This window comes from Microcebus murinus, chromosome 10 (genome assembly GCF_040939455.1).
Source record: "Microcebus murinus isolate Inina chromosome 10, M.murinus_Inina_mat1.0, whole genome shotgun sequence".
Classification (NCBI taxonomy): domain Eukaryota; kingdom Metazoa; phylum Chordata; class Mammalia; order Primates; family Cheirogaleidae; genus Microcebus; species Microcebus murinus.
Window position 1 is genome coordinate 75,103,819 of NC_134113.1, and position 12,627 is coordinate 75,116,445.

At 37.8% G+C, this 12,627-nt stretch overlaps 1 protein-coding gene across 3 annotated transcripts in view; it reads left to right on the top strand.

The window, feature by feature from the left end:
- Window positions 1–12,627, top strand: part of TMTC1 (transmembrane O-mannosyltransferase targeting cadherins 1) — a 263,719-nt gene extending 251,092 nt beyond the window's left edge. For all 3 annotated transcript variants that reach the window (XM_076007529.1, XM_012748003.3, XM_012748009.3), the window contains 4 exons: window positions 596–733; window positions 2,099–2,221; window positions 4,642–4,719; window positions 9,991–12,627. In XM_076007529.1, coding sequence (XP_075863644.1) covers window positions 596–733; window positions 2,099–2,221; window positions 4,642–4,719; window positions 9,991–10,131 — 480 coding nt within the window. In that variant the 3' untranslated portion in view covers window positions 10,132–12,627. The remainder of the gene's footprint in view (window positions 1–595; window positions 734–2,098; window positions 2,222–4,641; window positions 4,720–9,990) is intronic.

Genomic DNA, 12,627 nt, shown 5'->3' on the forward strand with positions numbered 1-12,627 from the left:
ATATGGATATATGTGCATATTTAGAAATGTATGTATGCATATACCTATTATTAGTACATGTGATTTTTCTTCTGAACCATGTGAGTGTTCATAGATATCATATCCCTTCATCTCTAAATACTTCCGCATATAGTTCCTAAGAAAAAATATATTCTGTAATCATGGTACCATTATCAAACTCAGGAAAATTTACATTCATATCAACAATATTTTTATTTCAATGTTTGGAACTTTACCCTTCCTTTTCCTTAGATGTAGAAGAAATCAGACTTACTACAAATGCAATGTTCTGTTGAAATCAGAGATTATTTCTCTTCTGACATGTTTAGTCAACTCTTTTTAAAAGGCACAAGCCATTTCATTGGATATCTTTGGTGTTCCTGCCATTCACACACAAATGCATGCAAATACCTAAACAAATAAAGAAACAGCAGAAAGTTAAAACCTATCAAGTGTGGTGATTCAGCCTTCTCTTTGAGCCACAAAATAGATGCTGAGCATCTTGAGCGTTTCTGAAAAGCTCTCTTCGGGGATGCTTTATGTGATAAGGTGATAACAAAGCGTCTGCTAAGCCAAAGTCCGTGTGGTTTTGCAGGCTCAGGTTTTGGCTGTGATGGGTCAGATGAAAGAAGCTGAAAAGATGACCAACCACATTGTGTCAGAGGACACGGGATGCCTCGAATGCTACCGCCTCTTGTCAGCAATCTATAGCAAGCAGGAGTCCCACGACAAGGTAGAGAAAGACGCTGTCTGTTCAGCGTTGTTTGCGTTCACGGGTAGAAAATGGTGCGCCTACACAATCCTCCAACTTGCATATTTATAAGGCTGAGAAGTCTTAAATCTCATTAGTTGACACGTCCTATCTTATGGAAATTTTTCACAAATCTCTCCAATTCCTAAGATGTCCCCTTGAAATAATATTTTCGTGGCTCACCCTTGGTCTGGAGACTGTATGTGGTATGTCTCAGTTCATTTTCAGCTAACTCTGTAAGATCAAGACTAACATTTGTATGCTTTATCATTTCCCATGTTCCTGCTAATAGATTGCTTTACGTGATCCTTGTAACAACCCTGCAATGCATGTCAGTGACACAGCATTGCAACTGTCACTGTTTATCTCCATTTTAAAAGCCACATAACCAGTAAATGTATGAACTGACTCAACAAAACATTTGTTGAATGCCTGCTATAGGCCAAACACTGTACTAGTAGGCACTGGGAATAAAGTGGTATGAAAAAAACAAAAAAGTTACTGCCCTTGTCCTCAGGGAGCTTACAGTGGAGGAGACAGAGGTCAAACAAGTAACCACCAAACAAATGTAGAATTACAGCTGTGCCCAGTGACATCATGAAGAGCTACATGGTCCCAAAGAGCGTATAGTCAGGGGACCCGACAAGTCTGGAAGGTCAGGTTTCCCTGTGGAGTGATGCAGTGGTAAGGGCTGGATGAGGAATAGGAGTTATTAGGCAGAAGGGGCAGCAAAGAGAGTTCTGGGCAGGGAAGCAGCACATGCAAAAGCCCTGGTAGCAGCAGGGGCTTGCCTGAGGAACGGGCAGGAGTGAGCAGGGTTGCAGTGTCAGATGCATGCACAGGTTGCTAGGAGTAGACCCTCTGGGGCCAAGCCAAAGGTTTTGCTCCTTATTCTGGGAGAAACTTTGGTGTTTTAAGGAGAGGAGTAACCTGATCATATTTATGCTTAGAAGGGATCTCTGGCTGCCAGGGGGCAGCGGGTACGGGGAGCAGAGTGGGCATCCGGAACTGAGAGGAGGCTCTTAGAGTGACCTAGATGGACACATGGTCAGGGCAAATGCCTGACCTTAAATCTTATTTTCTTTCAACTGTATCATATAATCTCCCTGTAAAGTGATCGGGGACATTGTATTGTTACTTATCTGTAAATGGGAAACATGGAGTATAAGAATATTATTTTGTCGGGGCCATCAGTTTATCAGTGAGAAAATCAGAGAGAAGAAAGAATGTATTTTGATTGTCACACACCACACCAGCCAATACATAGGGACAAAAAGTAGAAATTTTTTCAGTTAAGTTTTTCTTTACCTAATCTGTATTTATTGTCTTAATTTCCAATCACTGCAGGCACTCGATGCTATAGACAAGGCTCTCCAGCTGAAACCAAAGGACCCAAAAGTCACATCTGAACTTTTTTTCACAAAAGGAAACCAACTAAGAGAGCGGAACCTTCTTGACAAAGCTTTTGAGGTATAAATACTTAATAAAATTATGTTATTACGTTCATGGATTAAAATTAATTCTCCTTCACTCTTTAATGAAGCATAAACAGTAAAATCTAAGATCATTGACATGCTTGTGGAGTTAATTTTCTGATTCATTGACATAATGTTATGTTTATTTTTTTGATTGGACACCTGGCTTTTGACTCTTCGGAGCTAGGCAATACCTTTGCGTTATTTTCTGGAGGATTGCTTTAACTTGATGTTCAAAGCATTCCACATTTTGGCCTCAATCCAGCTCTCTCTCCTTTTTTCACTGCATGCAAGAACCCTCTACTCCAGTTGGACTAGTGCCTGAATAGCTTTGGGCATTTCCACATGTTCTCGAAATACTCCTTCCCCGCTTGGTAGATGAGATTCTCACTCAGCCACCATGCCACAAGAGTCTTTGTCCTCCTGCCTCAGAAAGCCCTTCCTCACCGTCCCTTATTCCTAGTGACCCTGCTTCTTCTGAACTCCTAACAAACACTGAGGTACCAGTCATTTGAAAGTGTCTTGTATTGTTAGGTCCCTCACCACCCACATGCAGTGTGTGTGTGCGTGTGTCTACACACACATGCGTTCTTGCATTTCATCTCCCCAGTTAGATTGGGCTTTCCTTGTGGAGAGGGACTCCTTCCTTCTCTGTTCTAAAACAGTGTCTTGCATCTTATAGGTGGGTATTCAACATCTACAGCTTTGGAGTAAAATGTATTCACAGATTGAAGTCAAGAAGACATTCACAAACACAAATAGAAATGTTACGGAAATACCTTACTTACATCTGGGAAAGCCAGTTGGAATTCATGAAGTCACAAAGTTACATTATGTATATTATGGGAAAAGTAAAATCTCAAACGATCTAATTGTGTTGGAAAATAAACAAATGGATGGCTTTTAAAATACTATTGGAAAACACATGTAAAGATTTTGGGGAAAACTCATTTGAATGTGAACCCTTAAGAGAGGAGCAGAAATTGTGGCATTTTTCTCCGAAAAATTGTGAGCATTTTTCTCAGGAATTGTAGGGTTTTTTCCTCTACATTTTGACACTATGAATACCTTCATTCTTAAGTTATTTATAACTAAGTGAAAATTTAATTATTAATGATTTGATTATGAATATTTATATTATGTGTGTATGTATATATATATATATGTTATATTTATCTGTAGCTTAATACATTTATTGAAAATAAAAGTATTTTCTAGTTGCTTCACCAGTGGATCAAATAATCATTACAGAGTGGCTACGCTTATGAAGAATAGGAATGGGGCTGTTGGTTAATAATAATTGCTAAAACGTGTCAACACTCTGTGTATAATTCACATGTATTAAGTAACTTAATCTTCACAACAGTCATACTAGAAAGGCACAGTCATTGTCACCATTTCATGCTTTCATCAACGGAGACTCAGAGGTCATATATCTTGCTCAAGGTCATAGAGGGGTAAGAGATGGAGTCAGGATGTCAATCTAGCTCTTAACTTCCACACTATTTATTTCTGTCTATGCTGATATAAATTAATCTGAGAAGACACACCCTTCCAGTTTATTTTAGCATCTTTTCAAAAGTACAGTTTCTTTTCATTTGCTTCTTTTTTCCTAAAACTGAAGCAAAGGAGGATGAACAAGGTTTTACTCTGTTGGATCTGTTTGGTTGAATTCTTGCTAGTGAAAATTGCAAGGAACATTAAAATGTACACACAGATACTTAGCTTTGTTATTGAAGGCAACACTCTTAGCCTTTGGCTTTATGTAAGGTGACCACCCTTGAGACTCAAGGGTGAGCACACCTTTGATGCAAAACAATATTCATAATATTAAAAATATACCTCACAGATATCACATTGGATATGTTACTGCAACCGAAAGTACTTGAGGGAGATAAGTAGCTCTCTTCAAACATTTGAAGATCTTTCATATGGCAGAAAAACAAAAGAAAAATTTTATAATACATTAAACTATCCCCTCTTAAAATAGATGTTCTTAAAGAAATAATGAATATCTATTTTAAGAGTTTAAAATTCTGTGATTATGAAAAGATTTTTTTTTTACCAACTCCATTTGAAGTGAAAAAGGCCCAAAAACACAGTTGTTTTGCAGGTCAGGGCCAGGGGGAAAATGATGCACCGTAATAGAAATCACCTGAATTCCCTGCAGGTGTCCTTTCTCTAAGTCCAAAGGTTAGCTCTGCAGGAAAATTACACATTTCAGTTTCCTCCACTTTAGAATCACCAACTTTGAAAAATAATAGAAATAAACTGTGTCTCCTGTAAACCAGCAGTGCCTGAACACATTATGGGAACTCTAAATTTTCACGCGTGAAGAAAGTGGTTTCCGCAATCCTTGTTGCATTAAAGATGGGTCCTTGTTTCCTAACCTGAAGATATTTCTTATTTGTTTAGAGCTATAAAGCAGCCATAGAACTAAATCCAGATCAAGCACAGGCCTGGATGAACATGGGTGGCATCCAACACATCAAGGTAGGAGGATAACTCACCTCCATGTGAACTGGGTTTTCCCTTTGTGTGTTCTCTTTTTTGTCTTTTTTCTGTCTTAAAGGATGGAGAAAGCTATTGTTAATTTCCTTTTTGAAATTATTTGAATACCAAAAACACGGGTGTTTAAAAGGGAAATTCGTACAGTTTATGTTCACTTTGCATTACCTGGATACTGAATAGCAAGAAGCAATTTTAAAAATAAATCTATATAAATTAGGATCCATGATTTTAATAATCATATAGAAAATCAGGGAATCTATGAGAAGTACCAGACAGGAGAAAAAGCCTGTTTATATGAACTGAATCCCTGTTGGAGCTTAGTGTGGCTTATTTTTCTCCCAGTTTAACTCACTGTCAAGATTAATGTGTTTCTTTAACTATTACTTTCCAGTTTCTTATATCTAATGTATCTTCCACTCCATAACCTTTTACTGAGAAGCAAGCTTGTTTGTTTTGTTTTGTTTTGTTTTTTCCCAAAAGAAAAAAAAAAAAAAACTACCTTTCAGTGTATCTTCCTGAGGATTAAAAATGACCTTTGAGGAAAGGGGGAGCTATTAATCTATAATTACTGCAATCAAAGACTCACCATCCTTTATCCATTGATTCATCCATTCATTTTACAAGCGTTTATGGAGAGTCAGGTACTCTACTAGGCACTGGGAATACAGCAATGAACAAACAGGACAAAAATTCCTGTTTTTATCATGCTAACATTCTAGTAGGAGGAGATAGATGATAAATACATACATACATGCATGCACACATAATTCACACATATGCACATGCATATGTACATGCATAAAATATGTCAGATGATGATAAGTGCTATGGAGGGAAAAAAAGAGAGAAAGAATATTGGAGTGCCAGGGAGCGAGGGCTCAAATTTTACATTCAGGTGGTTAGGGAAGGCATCAGTTAAAAAGTGATTCTTGAGCAGAGAGGTGAATTGAGTGAGCCATGTGGCAAAGTAGGGAAGGAGCAAAGGCCCTGAGGTTCAAGTGTGCCTCTTGTGCTTGCAGGACAGTGAGGAGGCAGCGTGGCTGGGGCAGAGCAAGTGAGAGGAAGTGGCAGAAGCTGAGGTCAAAGAGGCCACAGGGCCAGATCATATAGGGCCTTGCAGGGGATTGTAGGGGCTTTGGCTCTTATGTCAAATGAGTCAGGGTCCTTGGAGAACTTTGAGCAGAGAAATGCCATGCATGGTCCAACATGCTTTAAGACCATTCCTGTTTAGCTAACTTATTTTCAGGATTCTGTCAGTCTCCGTACTGACAAAATAGCAGTGTAGTGATTAGAATTTAAACAAAATCCTAACAGGTTTTACTGTTAGGTGGAAAATGATCACTCTTGGAAACGCAACAAAACAAAAAGGCAGCCCATGACTACACAGATGGGAGGGGATAATGGGATAGTGGCCCTGCAGCTGACAGCTTTGATCTAGTAGATGGCAAATGCATGCATGACATTTATCAGAGCCAGATTGCCCACCTTCTGATCATAGTGATATTCTAGGTCATCCAGCAATATCTAGTTGGGAAGCATGGGATGAACTTACTTTAAAATAGTAAAATAATAATTTTAAATATTTTCAATCGTATATTAAATAGTGATATTTTCAAATACAGTCATGTGCCACATAAGGAAGTTTTGATCAATGACAGACAGTATATATGATGATGGTCCCATAAGATTAAAATACTGTATTTTTACTATACCTTTTCTGTGCTTAGATATGCTTAGATACACAAACACCATTGTGCAGTAATTGCATAGGCAATTCTGTACGGTAACATGCTATTCAAGTTCATAGCCCAGGAGCAATAGGCTATACCAGGCGTCCTCAAACTACGGCCTGCGGGCCACATGCCACCTGCCAAGGACATTTATCTGGCCAGCCGGGTGTTTTTGCTGCCGCTGCCTGTCCTGCTTAGCAGCCAACTCATCCCAGGCCCACAGTGCACACTCTCCAACGGTCTGAGGGACAGTGAACTGGCCCCCTGTTTAAAAAGTTTGAGGGGGAGGGGGCGGGTATTGGGAGGGGGGCGGGTATATACATACATAATGAGTGAGATGTGCACCATCTGGGGGATGGTCATGATGGAGACTCAGACTTTTGGGGGAGGGGGGGGAAATGGGCATTTATTGAAACCTTAAAATCTGTACCCCCATAATATGCCGAAATAAAAAAAAAAAAAAAGTTTGAGGACCCCTGGGCTATACCATCTAGGCTAGGCGTGTAATAAGCTATACCATCTAGGTTTGTGTAAATATACTCTATAATGTTCACACAAGGACAAAATTACCTAATGACATGTTTCTCGAAACATATTTCTGTCATTAAGCAACAATGACTATAATGTGTTCAGTATGTGTTTAGATGGATTGTATCTGCAGTTAAAGCAACCGGCTTAGTTGTTAATTAGAAAAAGTACAACAAATACTCTCAAGTGTCCAAAAACTCTAGAAATACAGAGAAAATTATACATCTCTCGTATTCTTTAAGGTTAACAGTTGAAACCATTGCTTTAAATTTAGAGGTACTTCCCCTCAAAAGGTATCTAGAAATTGAAGAAGGATCCTACTGAGTGTATTATTTTAAAATGTGACTAATGATGATTAGAAATTAGTTTATCCTGTTTTTTTTTTTAATCTTTGCGGGCATCATGTATTAGCTTGAACAATATAAAATTGCCATATATGTACTTTTAAAATAGCTTAATATCAGTGAATTCATAGGATGCAATCTAATATAAATATATAGAGCATCCACATGGCTCAGATGTGGTCCCTGTGATGCCACCATTAGGATGCCGGGTTGTCATTGTGAGGGCATTATGAGACAATCATGAACTTTCTGTGTCTTCTGCATGGTCAGAAAGAAGTATGTGTATCAGGCAGTGTTATCCCATTCCTGAGCCTTGCTCCTTCCCTGAGTCTAGAAGAAGCTTATTTTCTGCCATTAATTTACAATCATAGGGAAAAAAAGAGAGCGAGAAAAAAAAAAAGCAGCAGCTTAGGCAGGGCTGTAGCAAGGTGGAGAGTTGGAATAAGGCTCTGTGTAAAAGAGGTCAGAAAGTGATAGCGAGAAAAGAGTGAGTTTCATGTTTGTTTCTTGCTTGTTGCCACTTGGTAATCAAAGATAACCCTTTCAGTGAAATTTTATGTAGGGTGAAATAGATGAGTGGACCATAAAAGCTGTAATACAGTCTTTCTAGTCAAAGAGTTGCATCCACAGGACCATATCATCACAAAGTCCTGTTTTCAATACTGCATCAAGACAGTAATGTATTTTTTAGCATGGCATTTTCCAAGCTGAACTTTTCACGATGATGGAAATGTTCTCTATCTGCACTGTCCAAGACAGTAGCTACTTGGCCACATGAAATTATTGAGTACTTGAAATGTGGCTGGTACAAGTGAGGAACCGAATTCTTAATTAATTGTAACGAATTCAAATGTAAGTAACCACATGCGATATTAACACAGTTTTAGAAACTGGATAATTTAGATTTCTTACCTGTGTTTTACAGAATTGGGGACACTGACTTAAGCAATGTAACTTCTAGTTTTTTTTTTTTTTAATGTAGCTTCTAGTTTAATCAAGAAAAGAGCAATTTTAAGAGAGAGAAAACGAACTAAGTTTTTTGTAAAAAGACAGAGAAACCTGTTGATCAGAGAAGAAGATGCCAAGGTGCTAAGCCTAAATTCAGGGAGCCTCCTAGAAGAACAATTTCAAAAATCAACTGTAGTGAGAACATATTTTGAGAGCACTCTAAAAGCCACAAATGTGTAGTTGTCTACATCTATGTGCTAAGCTTAATAAAAATCAGAAGACATTTGGAAGATAAATGCTTGAGTTGAAAAAAAAAAATAATTGAGTGTAGCAATTCCAAGCTCCCACTTGTTCAGCAATCTGTTTAGCTTCATATCAGAGTCAGTGTTAATAATCAAAAATACTTCCATTTGTTGCACATGCCAGCACTTGGATTTCCAATGTACAGTCTCTTGTTCTGTCATTTCCACTTTCCCTTTCACCAATATGTTTTGTCATTTCCACTTTCCCTTTCACCAGTACAATAAGCAAATACTATAAGAAATAGACAATGCTTATACAGAGACTGGATAATCATTTAATAATAACAGTAACAATAGGATCACATTGAAGCTCCCTATGCGTCAGGCAGTGTCTACGCTTTTAACACATATTAACTCATTTGGAAGATAGTTAGGCATTCAGCAGGTATTTGTTGCTAGTTGCTATGAAGTACTTTCACTCCAAGAGATATAATTTTAAATTGTGATGGAAATTTAGAGAGTCACTGGTGTTCATCCACATGGGAGCTGTAACTGAGGATAGATAGAGCAAATTCATATTTTTTGGAATGGGGAGGACTCTAACAATCTCAGTTCTGAGACTTTGTAGGACACAGATCTGAACGAGGGTGGACCACATAAGAGAGGTAAATACATCCAGCAGCAGAAAAGGTGCTGAAAAAGCTAACAGTTGGGCCTGATTTGCCAGAAGACCATCTGGGACCAGGCACCCGTGGTTGCTCATTGTGGAGTCACTGAACAAAATAGATGAGAGCCAACAGAGGGTGGGGACAGGTGTGTTTAGCAAACCAGAAATGATACAACCTCCCTCCTGCCTATGAGTATCCAGCTGGATCATATTGCCACACACCTGGAGTAGTGAATAAATTTGACACCACATTCTCATCAACTCTTTTTCATTGTGTAAAAATTAAAATTTGCATTAAAGCCTATATTAGGCAAAAGTTGCTTTTACATTTTAAGTTGAAGATTAGAATAACTCCTACCACTAAATAGATATAGTAGATGTCGAAACTATTTAATCATTCATACAGTTTCAAAAACTTCCTTTCTCTCTCTTCCCCCATCCCCACTTCCTCATATAAATTTCTAGCCATGATTCTGTTTGATTACAAAGAAACAGTGCTTAACCCATGAGAACACTGGGAAATGATAGCCTCATACCCTACATTAGTAGAGGCCATTTAACCTTATGGTGTAACTCTGATGCTACATAATTCTCCAGCTGATCTGGCACTTAAAACAAGCATTCTCCGAAAGTACCAACAGATAAGGATGAAATTGCCAATGCAGATACAGACAGGGTTTCCTTATGAGAACATTATAATGTTAGACCGGGCAGAGGGTCAGTTCCTTAGCCTCCTCCTTCTCTCTGAGAGTGTTCTGATGGGTTAGAATTCTTCTCTTTCTTTTTCCCCACAGGGAAACTATGTGTCTGCAAGAGCTTATTATGAGAAAGCCTTACAGCTGGTTCCAGACAGCAAACTGCTGAAGGAAAATCTTGCCAAATTGGATCGCCTAGAAAAACGATTGCAAGAAGTTCGAGAAAAGGATCAGACGTAGCACCAGTTGACCCAGTCTCTTGGGATAACGCGGGCGCCTCTGAGAGAGGAAGAAGTGACGGAGGCCTTGCTTGGACATCAGCAGGGCCACAACCAAGGAAGCTTTCTTCTCATTCTGAGTTCAGGGTCGCATATTTCCGGACATCTGCTGGTAATCCAGTGCTGAAGGACTTTCTGTGAAAGAAGACAAAAAGATGCAAGCATGGGCAAGAAGGTCTGAGAGGGAAGGAAAACAACCACACATTTTACAGATTTTTGTTTGGTTTCACTTCAGATTTCCCTTGACGTTTTGCAACTTGGAGATCTAATTCCGTTTCTTTGTTTAGACTTTTATGTCCCAGATATAGAGAAGCTTAAAACGCCAGGAGGGCAGAGCTTCTATTCTCTATGGGATGAGATATTTCAAAAGAGGATAAATCCTCTGGTGTGAGCCATATGGAAAATTCTTCCAAGAATTGGCTCATTTAATTCTCCAGAACCAGAAACGTGTATCTAATAGCTTTTGTAGAATCTTCCAGAATATGTGAGGAAAGGGGCCTATTGTTAAATAGCTTTGTCTTATATCCTTCTAAGGATATTACTAGAGCCCTTTCGAGAAATAAATTCCACTCTGATGCAGTTTTTCCCATTGCCTAATATATCAAAAGGGAAGCTTCTGGCATTATATATGGATATCTTTATCCCTACGGGAAAATCAAGGAACCCCTAATTCTTTATGGAAATGTTTAAAATTATTTTACTTTTATTATAAGTATTACTGGAGTAGTGATTCTACTCAAAAGATTTCAAAAGTGCATTTAAAATCATAAATGTTTCTGCCTCCAAATATATTGTTATTTTGGTGGAGAAAAAAATATAGTATATTCTACATAAAAAAATATTAAAGATATTAACTGAGAGAAATGTCCTACTTTATTATCTTAATGTTGACATCATGAGATTTATTTTTTTGAAAAATATATTTAACAGTGAGGAACCTTTACAGTATATCCCAAAAATCTTCATAGACTCTAACTAGAAGGAAAGAGACTTCTATTTATTGGTCTTTCTGTACTTAAAGAAAACTTTGGGCTTAGAACACGAGTGATTGAAACCCGGAGTTCTTTGCATTGGGGAATGTCAAGGAGAATGCTCTAAAAATTTAGGAAAAAAGTCTAAACTCATAAGTTTAAAAACATATATTTATATTTAAAAGATAGGGAAGGCAAAGTTGAACTCAGAATTTGACATTTATTTTTAGTACATTATTTATTTCATAACTTATAAAATATTTAATATATATACACGCTTCTTTTTCTGTCTGTACACAGTGGTTTTAATAGCAGCTTTCAAAACTGATCTTTTAAAAATATAAATCTAAATTACAAAATAGTTAAGTTTTAACAGTCTTTCCAAAAATTAAAGAAATTTGGGATCAGCCGTCAGTGTTCGGATAGTAATATATTTTGGAAGTGGAGAAATAGGAACACCTGATTCTAATTTGGTTCCCATCATAAACACAAAACCCCTCCAGGCAGTGCTGCTCGGCGCTGAGCCCACAGGGTATCACAGAGTTGGAGTAGCCTGAAGGCATACATATTTCACATGCTCAGGCCAGGGCAAGGTAAAATTAGCTTTCTGCTTCTTTCAGCCCAGAATCAGGAAGCACTACCCCTATATGTTGTTGTTATTTTTTGGTCAAGTCTAAACAGAAGAAAAAACTTTGGAAAGGGATGGTGTAAGAATATTTAAATGCAGACGGATTACAGAATTAGCATGCATCTGTGTGCAACAGTAATGCAATAACCTATACTACCACTGTGACCTTTGTTTCTAACAGTTTGCAGTGTTATATATATCATAAATGTACCCCAAAATCTTAGTTAAGATATTTTCTTCCCTTCCCCCAAAATTATAGTCCTAAAACCAAGAAATAACACTACAGTGTTTATTGTAAAATAACCACCCCACCCTCAAATTGAAAAACAGGAAACCCTAGCTAATAACAATACCTAGGACTTTATCATAACTTTTCAAAATAATCTGAAAACAAAACTCATGCTTAAAAAGTTAATAGAAAAGACTGAGCCCCAAATTTTGAACAGCAATTAATGCCTTACCTCAATTGCTGCTTAAGGTAGGAGAGTACCTTTATTTGTTGGAATAATTGAAATGGCAATTTCAGCCTAAAAGTTTTGAGGGAAATGGGTCACATGGCCTTCAGGAAATTTTCTCTGCCTTCTTTTAGGTGCTTTTCTCTCTCTCCCCATCTCCCTTCCCTTTCCCTCTCTCCTTCCGTCTCTCTTTCTCTCACTTTGTCACCCTCATTCTGTCTGCATCTCTTTGAACATTAAAAGTGAGCACTGTTTTTAAAAGAAGTATTGTTTGTTGGATTAGATATTCTCACCCCAAGTTAATCCCTTCACCAAGGTGTGGCCAATGAACTATTTATCGTTTTCACATTTAAAATAATGCCTATGAGAAAATAAATCACATACTATCTTTCAAAGATATTAAA